The sequence below is a fragment of the Perca fluviatilis genome, chromosome 4 (genome assembly GCF_010015445.1).
Source record: "Perca fluviatilis chromosome 4, GENO_Pfluv_1.0, whole genome shotgun sequence".
NCBI lineage: Eukaryota > Metazoa > Chordata > Actinopteri > Perciformes > Percidae > Perca > Perca fluviatilis.
In genome coordinates this window covers 32801749-32819558 of record NC_053115.1, presented here as the reverse complement: position 1 = coordinate 32819558, position 17810 = coordinate 32801749, and the positions used below count along the sequence as shown (strand labels likewise).

At 39.8% G+C, this 17810-nt stretch overlaps 1 protein-coding gene across 1 annotated transcript; it reads left to right on the top strand.

The window, feature by feature from the left end:
- The first annotated feature begins 583 nt into the window (after positions 1-583).
- pigu (phosphatidylinositol glycan anchor biosynthesis, class U) lies at positions 584-15397 on the top strand. The gene is made up of 12 exons (XM_039798904.1): positions 584-754; positions 4861-4925; positions 6492-6551; positions 7318-7380; positions 7834-7943; positions 9912-10012; positions 10330-10427; positions 10713-10867; positions 11462-11605; positions 11711-11835; positions 12683-12825; positions 13536-15397. Exons 1-12 carry the CDS (start codon positions 625-627, stop codon positions 13647-13649), a joined length of 1308 nt encoding a protein of 435 aa, XP_039654838.1. The 5' UTR covers positions 584-624; the 3' UTR covers positions 13650-15397.
- Positions 15398-17810: the final 2413 nt, after the last annotated feature.

The following is a 17810-nucleotide window of genomic DNA, read 5'->3' as shown; positions in this document are numbered from 1 at the left end:
TATATATATATATATATATGCCATATATAGTCCAGCTTGATCTTATGACACAGACATTATTTAATTTACAGAAACCTATATGTTTATTTTTCCTTTTCTTCTTTTTTAAGTATGCAATATGCTTAATAATGTATTGACATCACGTTGAGCCCTAAATGTGCCAATTGCTGAAGGTAGAGAATTCTTTTTTAATTACTTAATTTTGTTTTAATGAAATGAAAGTATCCTTAGCGGGAAACCAGTGCTATCTATCTAATGTGTCTAACTTTACATGTCAGTTGTGTTTTGATCCAACTCATAAAGAGTCCCGGGTTAAAAACATGCTCAGAAGTTATAGTTCCGCTTTGTAAAGACGTATTCCCGGCAGTGGCTGAAAAATCTAAATGTATGTATGTCACTGTATGAGAATGTTTAAATGTAGAGCGAGCCATTTACTAACATTAAATAGTTAGAAAGACAGGAATAAAGACCAATTTTTTTTTAATATGATACCACAGTAACAAATCTGAGGTAGAGGCTACTAATCCACCAATAAAATATCCGTTCAGTTTCTTTTGCAACACAAAGATACTTCATTTCCCATCGTGCACCTCGCAGGGCGGAGGAAAGGGCTTCCTTGTCAAGATGGCGGCTCCCTTGACACTACTTTTGATTGTGGCCGTTACGATCCGTGCAGCTCTGTACAGATCCAGTTTAGCGGACCTCATATCGGAGAGAGTGGAGGTGGTGTCTCCGCTTACCGCCTGGAAGAGAGGTAAGCGGGGTTTAGCGGCTTTTGGGGGCTAATTCTCTGGCTGAAACGCCGCTCCGGGTCGCCTCCTCTCCTCGGCGCTTCTGTCACCCAGTAATGAGTGAAGTCGGCAACCGGTTTATCTACAAAGAACCTAGATTTGACGTCCACATTAAAAAAAGCCATCTGACGCTTTATTGAGGAGAATATAACAGCTTTCTTGTGATTTATGTCGCTGGAGATTTAAGTTAGTTTTGACTCGTATTTCCGTGTTTTTTTTCTGATGGAGTTTTTCATCATGTTCTCTGGTCCAAAGATGATGCTGCAGCAATGAGAGAGAGAGAGAGAGAGAGAGAGAATCAGGGTCTTTACCGGTTAACGTGAGAGGAGACTTTTGACTGATAGCCTCCTCAAGTACTGTTTTAGTATACTTCACTCGAGTCCTTTCGTTTTAAAATGGTTGATACTGATACTATATACACAGCTCTGTGACTTTCCAAGTCAAATGTTAAATACAATACCCGTTCACTGTGGTATTATTCAGTAGTGGAATAATTATTCAGATCATTTACTTCAATGAAAGTACTAATACCACAAGTGAAAATATTCCACTCCAAGTAAAGGTCCTAAATTAAAAATATTAAAAGGTATCATAGATAGATAGATAGATAGATAGATAGATAGATAGATAGATAGATAGATAATGTGTTGTCCCCTGTAGCAGGAAATTTGTTTCTACAGCCAGTACACACATAAGAACAATTAATCACAATAACATAGCCGCAAGTAACACAATATACTGTATAGTCACAAGAACATGAATCCATTGAGTATTGATCGAGTTTGTTGAGGGCAGGGATGGCACCGATCAGAGATGTGTATCTGAGTTCAGGGTGGTAAAAGTAATAGGGCTGCATGATATGAGGATGTGGAATGCGATAATGTCGTAGAACATTGCAATAACAATTTTACTTGCGATAAACCGATTCTAAAGCTACAGTTGGTAACTTTTATAAACATAAGTTTGTGTCATATTTAGGGCTGGATACCGAAATCAATTAGCCTGACAAGCCATTGGCAGGGCTCAATCTGAGGGGCGGGATAAACTGTTGTCTTTCAAATCCCCTCTGCACTTATAACCAACCAGAGCAACGCTAGTTGATAGATTAAACTTTTGCAGTATTCGGTCGGCAAAACTCCGAACACATCTTCCTTTTTTAAGAATGACTTCAGTGCCGTTCTTTGTTCTTTTCTCAAAGAAAAGCTTAACTCCAAGTCTTCCAGAGTCACAGCCAAAGCCGATTGGAAAGACCGCTGTTCGCCGCCATCTTCTTTGTTTTCAAGTAGCAGGGAATTCACGCGGAACCATTGTCAGTGCCCGATCCGTTCCACCTGCACAATCCGTTCTGCGCATGTGCAAGATGACACGTATGCCATGACGTAGGCGCAGATGATAATGCTGCGTTCATTCCACCACCACCTTGGAATAACGGCACCGCTTCCACCTGCACGATCCGTTCTGCGCATGCGCAAGATGTTCACACGCTAGCCTCCAGCTAACGTTAGTTAGCTAATAGCTAATTCGGCGGACCGCTAGGTGATTATAGCGGTCTGCCGTTAGCCTCCACAGTTAAGCTAACATTAGTTTAGCTAACAGCTAATTCGGCTAACCGCTAGCTGAGACAGCATGTAAACTTTAAAAGACCCTCAAAATAAAACTTGAAAATAAACGTTAACATATATAACAGCTGTTACGTCAGTTCTACTTTACTTGTGCTCATTTAAAATACAATCACTCAATACTTGTCTTTATTGTTATGTCTTAATTTAGCTGTAGACTGCTTTTCCCATTAAGTTTGACTTAACGTTATTTTAGACTGAATCTAGCTGCAGAAACAACGTAACCAGTGGGGCGGTGCCTGTTATTTCGAGGTGGCCTGAACGCAGCATTATCATCTGCGCCTACGTCATGGCATACGTGTCATCTTGCACATGCGCAGAACGGATTGTGCAGGTGGAACAGATCGGGTACTGACAACCACCTTGGAATAACGGCACCGCTTCCACCTGCACGATCCGTTCTGCGCATGCGCAAGATGTTCACACACTAGCCTCCAGCTAACGTTAGTTAGCTAATAGCTAATTCGGCGGACCGCTAGGTGATTATAGCGGTAGCTAACTGTTAATTCGGCGGACCGCTAGGTGATTATAGCGGTCTGCCGTTAGCCTCCCCCGGGAAGCTAACGTTAGTTTAGCTAACGGTTAATTCGGCGGACCGCTAGGTGATTATAGCGGTCTGCCGTTAGCCTCCACCGGGAAGCTAACGTTAGTTTAGCTAACGGTTAATTTGGCTAACCGCTAGCTGATTGCAGCGGTCTGCCGTTAGCCTCCACAGTTAAGCTAACGTTAGTTTAGCTATCAGCGAATTCGGCTAACCGCTAGCTGAGACAGCATGTAAACTTTAAAAGACCCTCAAAATAAAACTTGAAAATAAACGTTAACATATATAACAGCTGTTACGTCAGTTCTACTTTACTTGTGCTCATTTAAAATACAATCACTCAATACTTGTCTTTATTGTTATTACTGTAATGTCTTAATTTAGCTGTAGACTGCTTTTCCCATTAAGTTTGACTTAACGTTATTTTAGACTGAATCTAGCTGCAGAAACAACGTAACCAGTGGGGCGGTGCCTGTTATTTCGAGGTGGCATGAACGCAGCATTATCATCTGCGCCTACGTCATGGCATACGTGTCATCTTGCACATGCACAGAACGGATTGTGCAGGTGGAACGGATCGGGTACTGACAACCATCGCAACTCTGCCGTCATTATGTTACGCCCGCCCACCGACTCTATAAATGATGTGATTGGCCTGACCAGAATTTGGTTTTTCCAGCTTGCAAGCCAACGGAGAGTTGCTAGACTGACCCTGGCTGTAAGTTACATTTGCTGCCGCTAGGGTGCGTCTAGATTTCTAGGCTAGAATTCAATACTTTTTAGGCAGACAGAATTGCCTCCTTAGTATCGAGTATCGAAAAATGCCTCGTCGTCTTTCAATACCAAGTTTTAATATGTAAAGGGTAAATCTCATCAGTGTCAGTGAGCCAATAAGCACGCAGCATGCTTCTACCAAGATCTAATACTGCTGGCTGTCTAATGTTACACGTCGTAGCGGCACGCAGGAAAAACTCTACGTTACACAGAGACGGGGCTCACATAGTAGGAGCTGAAAAATAAATAAAAACGTTTGTGCCTTAACGTGTAATGTTGTGATTATTTTTGTTAAAATGGATTTTATAAAATTGGTATAGAAAAAAATCTTTCAGGAACCAGTACTGAAGCTACGATATTGGTTTCGGTACGGATATCGAAGATTTTTTTAACAATACCCAGCCCTGGTCATCACTATATCCTGACATTACTACATAAGACAGATCATGTACTGAAATTCCTCTGCCCCCTCCTAATGACATTTGCAAGATTCCACCACGCCCAAAGGAAAACAACCAATCAGAGCCGAGGAGTCTCTCACGCAGTGTTAATAACTAGGCAGCGCTGATCAAATATGCATCAAGATTCTCTTACTGCTTTGCCTGCTTTTGGCCTCAAATGTAAAATAAAAAAAAAAGATATTTTAGTGGACTGTTTAGCTGTAAAATGAGAAACTTTAATCCGCTGGACTGTTTTCAACATGGCGGCCGGGTCACAATCGGTCTCGTTTTACAGCTAAACAGTCCTTCTGGTCTTTTCAGTATACTGCTAAAATATAACTAATTGCTTGTTGAATCATAACATATTAAACACAAAATGGTTTCAATACAGATGCAGATTTTTAGCTACTGTAATGTGCAATTTTTTCAATTCTTTAATGAAATATTGTTTTAATTTCTGTATCTGTCAACAAAATATGAAGCGTTTTTTCGGCCTTTGGTTTTTGTATCTCACACATGCACACACACACAAACACACACACACACACACACACACACACACACACACACACACACCACAGCCCTTCATTAATTGTTGAGTTGTAACAGGAAGTTGCATCACCATAAAAAGGTTCTGCAGCTGATTGTACTCAGAGAATAAAACTGAGACATGTTGTTTCTTTGTTTGTTTGCAGTTGTTGAAGGCTTGGCTCTGCTTGACTTGGGAGTCTCACCGTACTCTGGAGATGTTTTCCATGAGGTGAGAGATGCGCGCACACACACACACGCACACACTGATTTATGTATTTGTTTCCTGAGTTAGTAAAAATCTTCATCTGAGTGGTCTTCACGTTGGGCTTAATGAGAGCTGTTTTTGCCCTGCCTTGTTGGTGGAGGTTGTTGGTCCTGGGTGGAGCCTGAATGCAATACCTGCAGACAATAGTCATGACAGAGGAAGTACTTCACTTCCTCTGCATGTTTTTTTTCAAATTAAAAAAAGAAACCAATCCATCTGTATTTAGAATCCAATCCCAAATTTGCCTTGGTGTTTTGGTACATACTGAAGAAGGAAGAAACTTTATTATTATTATTATTATTTGTCACATACAATGGTACAGTACAATGAAGTGAAATTCAATCCCTGCATTTAACCCATCCTAAGCATTACAGGGTTCAACGTTTTAGGTTTTTAGTGAAAAAAATTGAAGAAAAGAAAAACGTTTGGGGAAAAAACCCATCAAAAGCGTTGGAAAAATAACAAATGCCCCAAAAAACGCTGGGAAAAGCATTAAAAAAAGCTGGAAATGTCGACAAAAAAGAAAAAATCACCAAAAAAAACTTTGAAAAGTGTCAAAAACTTCTTCTTAAAAACGTTTAAAAAAGTCAAAGAAAGTCAAAAATTTTGAAAAAAGCGGAAAGTACCAACTTCATTGACTCAACAAGCATTCTCCGACGGGGGCAAGAGAACGATAGTGTCCTTTATGATGCGATGATGCCCAAACAGGAAAGTGGGTTGTAAACAATAACAATACACAAAGTAAGAGAAAATAAAAAAAATAATATGCTGCAAAAGTTGGGAATTACAAATAGAAAAAAGAAAACTTTACAGTAAAAAATGTGTGAAGTGTAACTGTATTTAAAATGAAAAGAGCGGAAGAGTGTTTGAAACAAAGAGGGTGGAATTTGCAAAAATATTCAAACATCAGTCAAACAAGGCAGCAGGGACGTTCTTGTATTAAGGACGCAAATAAAACCTTATCTAGCATCTCTATCAAGGCAACCAAACATCATTTTAAGTAGCAGAGGTTTACATTGCATTGGTATGTGGTGGTATGCTGCCAATATGCACAAACAGGCCCATTTACTGATTGGAAAATCCATCTGAAAACACCATTCAAAGGTGGCCGGGTTGGCTCAGTGGGTAGACCAGGCGCACATATACTGAGAGGTTTATGCCTCGACGCAGAGGTCCAGGGTTCGAATCCGACCTGTGACGATTTCCTGCATGTCTCCCCATCCCCTTTCTCACCTAGCTGTCCTGTCAAATACAGGCGGAAAAGCCCAAAAAATAATCTTAAAAAAAATAAACACCATTCAAAGCAGGTGGCAGAGACACTTTTGCTTACAAGTCAAACTTGAAGGAAGTGACATCACAGGTAGGATCATATCTCAGTAGAAATTATTGTAGCTACAGTATCTAAAAACATGCATTTGACCACAGCATGCCGCATAAACACACTCATGTCTCGTTAAATATGGGTTATTGTCCCAACTGCGTGTTTGTGTTGGTGCGCTAACCCCAGATGTCCTTTTCTTTCCTCTTCAGACTCCTCTCATCATTTACTTCTTTCACTTTTTGGTGGACTATGCAGAGATAACGTTTATGGTGAGTAAGAAGAAGAGAAACCTCAATCTTTTTTTTATTTATTTTTTTCGGGCAGTTTCATGTTTTTATAAGTCAATCAAAAAGTGACAGTATGTACAATAAGTATGAATACCAATAAGCATTTCACTTTTGAGAAAATACGCCAATGAAAACACAGATTGAGATGCTAATTATTTGGGATTTGCATCAGATTAAATATACAGGAGGATTTTCTGTAATGTGAGCCCAGACCGGGAAAGCTCAGCAGTCTGCACAATACTTTAATTTAAAGTGCTGCTCCCCTTGTGGAAAGACATGTCTGTCTCCAGTGATTTGAAAAGACAGTATTAGGGCTGGGCAATATATCAATATTATATCGACATCGATATATGAGACTGGAGATCGTCTTAAATTTTGGATATCGTAATACCGTGATATGACACAAGTGGTCTTTTCCTGGTTTTAAAGGCTGCATTACAGTAAAGTGATGTCATTTTCTGAACTTACCAGACTGCTCTAGCTTTTCTATTATTTGCCTTTACCCACTTAGTCATTGTATCCACATTATTGGTGATTATTTATCAAAACCCATTGTGTTAATATTTTGTGAAAGCACCAATAGTCAACACTACACACTACAGTATCGCCACAATATCGACTATTGAGGTATTTTGTCCAAAATATCGTGATATTAAATTTTTGCCATATTGCCCAGCTCTAGAAAGTAAATGGGTATTTTATATTTCAGAGGCTCGGCTGCTCATTCTCTGTCTTTCTGTCTCTTTAGTTGGCAGATGTGATCACTGCTGTGGCTCTCTACATGACCGTGAAGGACTACAACAAACAAGTGGTAAGAAAACAGAAATGGGCCTTAAAAAATACTGAGAAAAGATAATTTTTTGGGGGCTTTGTCGCCTTTCATTTTTGACAGGACAGCTAGGTGAGAAAGGGAAGATAGGGGGAGAAGACATGCAGGAAATCGTCACAGGTCGGATTCGAACCCTGGACCTCTGCGTCAAGGCATAAACCTCTCAGTATATGTGCGCCTGCTCTACCCAATGAGCCAACCTGGCCACAAAAAAATACTGAGAAAAAAATTCAAATATTTGGACAGGGAATTTTCAGGTTAAAAAATACGGGAACTATATTCTTGTTTCACTGCCACTTGGCTGAGTTGTTTATAGATATATTATATAGTTGAAATGTTGATATCCAGTGTGTTATTTGGTGTTCACGGTGTATTTTCCTGCCGTTGTAGTTACAGTTTTGTAACATGTTTAATGTGCGGTTGATGCTGTTTCAGTTCAGAAAGCAGAAATATGCCCTGGAGGCAGACCGCTACCCCCTCGACTGCCTGGAGCTCATCAGGAGCCCCAAAGAAATGTACTACATCCCTCTGAAAGTAGCCATGTTGTAAGTACAAGCACACACGTTTCCACGCAGCAAGCCCCCAGTTATCAGTAAGAGATGGTCACCATGTCAGAGTTCTTGCTGTGACGTGGTGAGAGACATGTCAGACTACTCGCTAAACCCTGACCAATCATAGCTCGCTGTCTATAAGAAGAAATAAGATCAACCTTTATTGATACCCGGTAGTCGCCGCGACACCTGATTGACGTGAATGCAGCCTGACTTTTCCTCTACCACCACCACAAGGTCAAAGTTTGAAATTTTGATTCAATTAGTTTGTTTATGACCAAATACCTGCAAAACTAGCAAGTGCTAGCTAACACCATCTGCTGAACCAACATGGTGAACATTATACCTGCTATGTTAGCATTTTAGCTCAAAGCAGCACTGTGCCAAAGTACAGCCTCACAGAGCTAGCATGGCTTGCCCGAAGTCGATTATTTTTTTTTTTTTACTGACCCCTGTTTTTTTTTTATTATTAGTGGTTATCAAATAACGACAACAAATTAAAGGTGCAGTAGGTAAGACTTATAAAACTAACTTTCTGTCATATTTGTTGAAACTGATCCTATGTTCCAGTAGAACTACATGAAGCAGCCTGTAGTGTGATTAGCTAAAATCCACCGCTCCCTGTTCAGATGCACCAATCAGGGCCAGGGGGGGGTGTCTAACTGCGTGTCAATCACTGCTCATGCACACGCATTCATTCTCTCTTGTGGGGGGAGGGGCTTAGGAGACCGTTTTGGGCTTAGCACAAAGGGGGGCGAGGGACTGAGAAGTTGTCGATGTTCACATTTTTTGGCTAAGTCCTGGACCTTCCCAATCCTACCTACAGCACCTTTTTAAGTGAATATGGTATATTTGATCTTTATTTACAATGTATAAACACATCGTGGACATTGTCATTTCATACTGAAAGTAGACGCTATTATTTAAAAAAACAAAACATCTATTGAAGTGCCCATATTATGAAAAAAACACTTTTTCTGGGATTTGGGGTGTTCTTTTGTGTCTCTGGTGCTTCCACACACATACAAACTTTGAAAAAAATCCATCCATGCTGTTTTGAGTGAGATACCTAGTTTGGAGCTGTTCAAAATCGTAATCTGAATCCGAATGCTGGCGCCATCGTTCGTAGCATTCTACGTCGTTCTCAATAGCAAAGTACTGCTACAACACACACAAGTTCACCATAATCTACAAAAGAACTACTTCCATGTGCGCCCTCATTTAGAAGTCTCCCAGCTAATCCTGCCTTGTAACTGACCAAAGTTGGAGAAACAGGTTTTCTTTTACTGTCTCTAGAGTTAGCTAGCTGACATGATCTACATCTGAGCTACTGCGCATGTGCGAGTGCAATCAAAGATAGTACAGAAGAAGAAGATGAAAAGAGGTCTCACTCTGTAGCTAAAACAGAAACCAGGTGAAAAGAGGATCTGCAGCAGTGAGAGAGAGCTGTGCAGTACAACAACAATATGGTGTTTTTTGAAAATTAAACCATGTAAACCTATTCTGGTAAAACCTTAAAATACAGTTATGAACCTGAAAATGAGCATAATATGGGCGCTTTAAATATAATTGCTTCGCAAAACATGGTAGTTGTTTCATCGGCATCCTCTACTGACACCCATCATCTTCTTCTCCTTCTAAAAAAAGACAGCCGCCAGTCATGCGACGCTAGCGCCAACTCAATTCTCGATCGCAAACGGCACATTCAAATCAATCATTCAAAAACCATTCTGCGACGTGGTTATCGGGAGGGTACCAAGAGAATTAGTCCAGTGGGATGTGATATTTACCTGCCCGACGTGGCATTTTACTTGGCCCGGGCCATTGGGCAACCCTTACTGTTAAACACTGAAGTAAATAGCGCAGCCTTCAAGTTTCTTATTGTAAAATCATCTTAGTGGCTAATCGTATTGGACAAGTCTTCCCGTAGTGTTATCATCACACTTGTTTCTTCTCTCGCAGTTACCTATTGAACCCGTTCACCATCCTGTCCTGCGTCGCCAAGTCAACCTGTGGCCTGAACAACGCCGTCCTCGCCCTTTTCATCCTCTCTACAATCAAAGGTGAAGTTTGATTTGAATAACAAGCGTGACGTGATTTACGTTTTCTAAAGTCAGTCCACATTTCTGGATCCATAACTACAGTGTCTGCCTGTGTGGGACACAGCTGTTTTCTGTAGGACTTGTTGTGTAATAAAATTATAAAATGTATAAATAAAAAGTAGTCATTTCACTACAGGAGCTATCACAGTATTGTATTCTAGCAATGTTATTCATAAATGGAGCTCTTTGAATGCTTTGACTGTCAAAGTTAAAATGACGGCAACAATGAAAACATGAATTGATCATTTTATTGGAGTGTTTCTATGTTCATGTTGCAGGAAATGTTTTGCTGAGCGCCGTATTTCTCTCCTTGGCCACCTATCAGTCCATCTATCCTCTCACTCTGTGCGCCGCGGCGCTGCTCTATTTGATGCAGGTACGGTGTGTATGAATGGACACGTTCATATTTAAAGAGTCCTAATGCTCCGTCTTTTTTGTTGCTCTTTCACCATTACATTTTCTGTCCCTTCCAACTCCATTTTCTCCTGCTGATCTTTTTCTCCTTTATCACCGGTTTTCTTTTTCCTGCTTCAAAACCCTCCTCATCATGTCTGTCTACCTTTTTTTTTCTTTTCTTTTTTTTTTTATATATATATTTGAGTTTAATTGGATTTCTGCCTGTCATTAAAGCCATTCCATGTTTCTGATTCTCGTCCTCCAGCGTCAGTACATCCCGGTGAACTACCGGCGGGCCAGCTTCTGGTGGTTCATTGCTCAGTATGCCTTCATGTACCTGGGCAGCCTCTTCGTCATCGTCTGCCTCTCCTTTTTCCTGCTCGGCTCCTGGGACTACCTGCCGTCTGTCTACGGCTTCATGTGAGTGCTGAACTGACCATTTTAGCCAAGTTTAAAGGTTCCCTGTTGCGTTTGTATTTTTTAACTTTTTATTTAACCAGGAAGAGACTCATTGAGATTTTCGGGTAGCGTCAACTGGGCTTGCCAATACACTGGGGGGAACCCTGCAGATATCTTTTATTTATTTGTTTGTTTGTTTGTTTGTTTAAAAGGGACAATGCACATCAATTGACACTTTTAGTTTACACTCAAAATGTAAACCAGAGTTAGCAAAGTAGTAGCATCTGTAGTCCCTTGGCAGGTCAACACATCATCCTATTACATTAATAAAAAAGAATGCGAGAAAGATAGAAAGCAAATTAAGAGAAAAGAGAGCGGGACAAAAAAATAATAATTAAGAAACTGTTTTACCATTACATAGAGCGCTGACAGGTTTTATATTTTACTGTTAAATGTCCCTCTCAAGACATAACGTCACAATTCTTTAGTAACCATACTGTATGTTCATGTTATGTGTTTATGTTTCATATTTTTTTCATATTTATTTTTAATTCTTCAAATATCCAGCAGTAGTTGTTGACCATCTGTTCCCCGCCCCCCCTCCCCTCCCTGCAGTCTCTCCGTACCAGACCTGACCCCGAACATCGGCCTCTTCTGGTATTTCTTCGCCGAGATGTTTGAACACTTCCGCCTCTTCTTCCTCTGCGTCTTCCAGATCAACGTCTTCTTCTACACTATCCCCCTGTCCATCAAACTCAAGTAAGTCCTCTCTCCCACAGCCCCGCTCGCACAGCGTCTGCCCTTCCAAGTGAATGCAGCCAATAAGACTAAATTCTTTCAAATATCTGTGCTTCTGTGTTCCAGAGAGCACCCGGTGTTTCTGATCTTCATGCAGTTGGCTGTGATCTCCATCTTCAAGTCTTACCCCACTGTGGGAGATATCGCTCTCTACCTGGCCTTCCTTCCTGTCTGGAGTCACCTGCACAGATGTGAGTGTAGGAAACAAAGAAAGAAATATGATTTATATTACATATCCCAAAGTGTCACAGTTCTTTTAGTTAGTAGTCATTTTGAGTCCAATCCGATACTTATTTTTCTTTAATGACACAGCTGCCTGGAGCACACTCAAGCCACAACCTGAAAATGAGATCAAATGGAATTAACTTAATCCTAAAATATATTTTTTGTGCCAAAGAACCTCAGGATACATATATACATAGCAGCAGCTGATATGTTGAATTAATATGCATTTGAAACATGGAAATAACAGCTGTAGATACTAAATCTGACACATTGTATATTTCACAAGCTACTTAATTCAAATACTGAAGGTCCTGGTTTAAAACTTTTAAGTCAAACACAACCGAATACAGTAAAGAAAGGGCATTTGATCTTTATTTCATCCACCACCGTCCATTAAAATACGGCCGGATCATCCCCCAATATCGATCCATTCATGACGTTACATGTCAAAGTAAAGCTGAAGTTGTCAGTAATCCAGTCATTCATTTTTTACCTTATAATTATTATAATGATAATAAGAATATGACATAAATGGAAATGATGACGTGCTGGTGGCCGTAGATTAACCAACAGGTGATCAAATGAGACTTTCAATGTTCTCCTCATTGGACTATGAAATGTGTGCCCCAAATTTAATGACAGTCATCCAAAGGTTGATGTTTATTATTATCTGTGACATTTTCAACTTTCAACAACATCCTGCAATAATATAAATGATCAATAAAGCACTCAAAAACATATGAATTTCAGAGTCTACATGCTATGTTGATGTGATTGGGTAAGTCAAAAACAATCTCTTTCCTCCCCGTTCAGTCTTGAGGAACATCTTCCTGGTGTCCTGCGTCCTGCTGACCTGCTCGGCTCTGTTCCCGGTTCTCTGGCATCTGTGGATCTACGCCGGGAGCGCCAACTCCAACTTCTACTACGCCATCACGCTGCTGTTCAACGTGGCACAGGTAGGACGGCTTGGACGGGAGCCGGGGGGAATTAGTTACTGATCCCAGTCAAGAAATAGACCCACAAATAACTCCCTGTAAAACAGCAAGTTGTTGTCCTCACACTTTAATTTTTAAACAAACTAGATGTTACGTGTTAATTATTTGAGCTGTAGAGGTTCTGGTAGGTCGATTTTTGTTACCTTAGGACAGAGCCAGGCTAGCTGTTTCCAGTCTTTGTGCTAAGCTAAGCTAACCAGCTACTGACTCGAGCTACAGGACATACAGGCATAAGAGTGATATCGATCTTCTCATTTCACTCTCTGCCAGAAAGCAAATTAGCATATTTCCACAAATGTTGACCTTTTCCTTTAACTGGAACAGGAAGCCTTCCTGGCCACTTCCAAAATAAAATCTTCCCTTTTTAGAATAGAGAGAATCTACATTTCATAATTCTTTTCTTTAATTCATTATTATTATTATTATTATTGGTCATACATCAAGTGAAATTAGCTCAGGTCTCAATGGTACATAAACATAATGCATATTTTATTACAATAAGTGATCTTATAAAGGTCTAGTGAGATGTCTGTCTGATGTTATTTTATATTCGTTCTTCTTTTCAGCTTGCTGATACATTACTTAAAACAATTATTACTACTATTATTATTATTACTTCTGAATCACACGCTGAGGAATGTATCTGTGTACTAATATGTATTTCCCCTCAGATTCTGCTGGTGTCGGATTATTTCTACGCCTTCTTGAGGAGAGAACATCACCTCACCTACGGATTGTATCTGAAGAGAAAAGACGGCTCCGAGGCTACACTAGTTCTTAAATAAACACACACACACACACACACACACACACACACACACACACACACACACACACACACACACACACACACTTCACCTCAAAGGGAACAAACGCACAGTGAGGAGGATAAACTTTCAGAGCCACACTAGTCCTCAGACAGGACATTAACACACATGCAGTACGTGTGTCTGGTACTACTTCACATACAAAGAAGTCACAACATACTACATGACAGACACATGCTGACATGGGATGTAGAAATCTTGCTCCTGCCATGTGAGACAAACAAACAACTAAATATCTCTATTTGTCCTCTGGAGAACTCTTATTTTGAAGCCTCCCCCTACCCGTGAGGGTGGCTTTTATTTTGAAGCTTTTTGTCCTGCTGACCGCCACTCCCAGGATATTTTAATTTTGGCGCTGTGTTGTTATTCTGCAGCTCTGCCTAGACAACTTTTATTTTGAAGCACGAACTCTCACACAGCTTTCTTTTTTTTTTTTCTGGAAGGAAACGTCACTCTGCTCTGGGGGGGCGGGGGGCTTTTATTTTGAAGCCTTGTTGGAAAATGTGGGAAGCTCGCTCTGATTTGATAATTCCTGATACCCAGCTCTCCCACACACTTTTTCTTTGTGTTTTTCATGTTTACCTGAATACATTTGTGTTCAAACTGGTTTCCTTTTGTGGTGGGAAAAGCTATCTTTAAGGGTTTGCCTCTCGTTTTCTAACTGCTTTCTTACAGTCCCCCTATTTTTTACACAGTCTGCTCTTCAATGAACAAATTCTGTATTCTTAGTGTTGCATCTCATCTCAAGTGAAAACCAGCCAAGCCAATGTGAACCTCGTCATGGTACATAAACACTTTCTGGGGCCGCGATAACTTCAGCTCCCTGAACACGGAGATATTTGTCCAAAAACGTTGGAATACTGATCACTAAACTCCACACAAACCCCAGAGAGCAAGTCTGACAAAGACAACGGTGGATGGGTTTTAACAACTGAAGTACTGTGTAGTTCAGGATCTGTAGAGTTAAAGAGGTCCTGCTGTAATCTCCATGTAGGTTTCTACAAAAGGAACAGATTGTGTGCCACTGAATGGCTCAAGTTTTCATCATTTACTCTATTTCTGCATGTATGATAAAAGTTATTTAAAGAAGTTACTGTTAAACTTTTTTAAAGGAATCATCACCTAAACATGTACCTGACGCATCGCCGAACTCAAAACTCTAATTTAAAGGAATAGTTCAGAACCTTTTGTAAAAAAAAACAAAAAAACTTTTATTTGGTTCCTTGCTGAGAGTTAGATGATGAGGCTACAGCTGGCAGCTGGCTATCTTAGCTTAGCATAAAGACTGGGAACGGAGGAAACGGCTAGCCTGGCTCAGTATGAATGTTGTATCATGTTTGTTTAATGCACTTTGTGTTTTGTACAGATTAAAGAAACATGATGTAGCTTGTTAATCAGTGAGCTTTAGATGTGTGCTAGGTGGACAGAGTCAGGCTAGCTGTTTCCCCGTTTTCAGTCTTTGTGCTAAGCTAAGCTAAACCGCTGCTGACTCGAGCTTCATATTTGCCGTACAGACATGAGTGGTGTTAATCTTCTCATCGAACGCTCCACCAAAAAGCGAATAAGTGTATTCCCCAAATTGTCAAACTTGTTCTTCAATTTAGGACTTTAAAGGTCCAGTGTGTAACGTGTTTATTTGTTCATTATCAAAAATCAGTGTTGCCCGTTCACAAACTTGTCCTTTTTCATGAATATTTACCACTACCATCAATTCCAAGTATTCATTTTGACTTGAAATATTACATTTGCATTCGCATGAACTGGGGTAGACGCTCCATATTCATGCGCCATCTTGAAATACGTTAGCCGGTAAGGGACATACAGGACATACTACTCCGCCTTTTGCGTTTTCGCTGTCACATGATAAACTCACAAGTGCTGCTAATGGGCATCGTAGCTTCCTGGCCCCCGGCAAGTTGGAAGAAGGAAACATGGAGGACCACACGTATTCAAAATCCAAATTTAAGGAACAGGAGTCTTCTTCTTCGCCCAGAAAAAGAAAAAGGATATTGAAAAGAGCAAGAGATTGGCCTTTTGAAGCGTGAAGGCTACCGTAGCTGTAATACGTACTTTGAACTGCGCGGTGCGAGAGAGAGTTGATCGCGATATATATATGATCTCAAAGCTAGATGGGACAAATTCCCACACATTGGATCTTTAAAAAAAAATGACGTTATTTTCAAGTAGGAAACTCAACCATCCTGTCCAACATGACTCGAATGCAGCATAAACACCTCTTTGCACTTATGCTGTGTCCTACGTCCATAATACACACTGACTCTACAGCATGTGCGACATACTGTACATCAAAGTACACTGACCTTTTAGTGTACACACAAAATCAACAGACTTTACGTTTATATACTAACAGGGATTTATACAAATGTCTCACTGCCAGTTTATCTTCACAAACCGAAAGAATGATTGAATATTTAATTGTTCTCCAAGGTCTTCTCTGCAGTATATTTTGATGTATTCTTTTTTTATATATATATATATATATATATATATATATATATATATATCGTGTGAGCTCCATTTCCTTTTTGCGTTGCATTGTGGGAGAATAGTGTCAATCAAACAACTCCGAAATCAACCGAACTGCATACAGACTTTTTGTTTACACGACTGTGTTTGTGTGTAGTGTGGAATTTGGATACACCACCACAATTTCTCCCCCTTTCCATTTGATAACATTTCTCCTTAATCTGGAAGCCAAACAGCAAATCAGTAATCAAGAATTCCATGCAAACCAAACATTTTCTGCCTTTAATAGAAGCTACGGACATACACCTACTTAAAATCTTTCTTTTTTTTTAAGGATTTAATTCACGCCCTTAAAATAAGCCTTAAACAGCCTCAGAAATGTTGGGACACTGATGTAAAGATACATTTTATTTGAATGTTTTACTTTGGAGTCCACAGATGAATGTTTGTGTTTAATGATTGTGAAAATAATGATAGAAGTTACAACAAATTTCATGCAAAATTTGACCCACTGAAATCATTTTTTTTACATCAGCGGCTAAATACGTGCAAAAACTTTTATTATACTGTATATGTAAACTGGTTTTCATGTGAAATGACAGTAAAAAATTCTGCTTACTGTACAATGACATAAATACTAACTGTGAAACCAAAACACAGAAAATGCCTGTTCAGTTGCTCATCTATTCTAGCAGAAGGTCGCCATTTTGATACCAATGAGGGAAAATAAAGTAATTTGTTATATTTATTTATTTGCTGCACTAAAAACCTTTCGGTTTTCTTTTGATTCTTTTTATTTCAGAAAAATGAGGAGCTCTTCTGTTGTTTTGATACTGTACATATTAATGTGTTTTGTTTTGTTACAGATATTAAAATGCAAGGTTTGAAAGGGGTGATGCTATATTTGATGAATGAATGAACATGTAAAAAAAAAAATTATTAAACATGAGGTTGTTGGTTTTACCTGTCTGTTTTTATTGTCAGTACTTTGTGTGTGTGTGTGTGTGTGTGTGTGTGTGTGTGTGTGTGTGTGTGTGTGTGTGTGTGTGTGTGTGTGTGTGTGTGTGTGTGTGTGTGTGTGTGTGTGTGTGTGTGTGTGTGTGTGTGAGGCGTTGTCAGCGCATCATCATTTTTTACAGTTTTTGGTCATATTCAGGCATGATTTAAAAAGTAAAGTCAGATATAAGACTAGCAACATTTCATACCAAATAAAGATTTTCACAAAAATAACACAAATTAAAATGTAATTATGGCCGCACTACAGCCGTGCCGCCGCTCTCATCAACCTCATTTTGCAATGAACTAAATTGGCTTCAACTCTGAGCAAATCATTGAGTGAAGCTTTAAATGTATTTACACGGAGATGACATCTAGAGCTAAACGTCAGGGGATCACTAAAGTTAGGATTCATCGCCTGGGATCCTCAAATGTCTGTAGGTACAAAATGTTGTACCAATCCATCTAATACATGTAAAGTATTTCAGTCTGGACCAAAGTGGTGGACCGACCGACGGACCATTGACATCCTACAATTATATCAATAGACAACTAAACATGAGTTATGAGAACAACTCGCCATCCCAATTTAGCTTGTTGTTGAAAGTTTTATGTCCTAACAGACACGTGAAAGGT

Bases quoted from the DNA above. Each gene is read 5' to 3' on its own strand.
- pigu (XM_039798904.1), top strand. From the start codon at position 625: ATGGCGGCTCCCTTGACACTACTTTTGATTGTGGCCGTTACGATCCGT. The intron at 7,381-7,833 runs GTAAGAAAACAG...ATGCTGTTTCAG, and splicing joins AGGACTACAACAAACAAGTG to TTCAGAAAGCAGAAATATGC. The intron at 10,868-11,461 runs GTGAGTGCTGAA...CCCTCCCTGCAG, and splicing joins CCGTCTGTCTACGGCTTCAT to TCTCTCCGTACCAGACCTGA.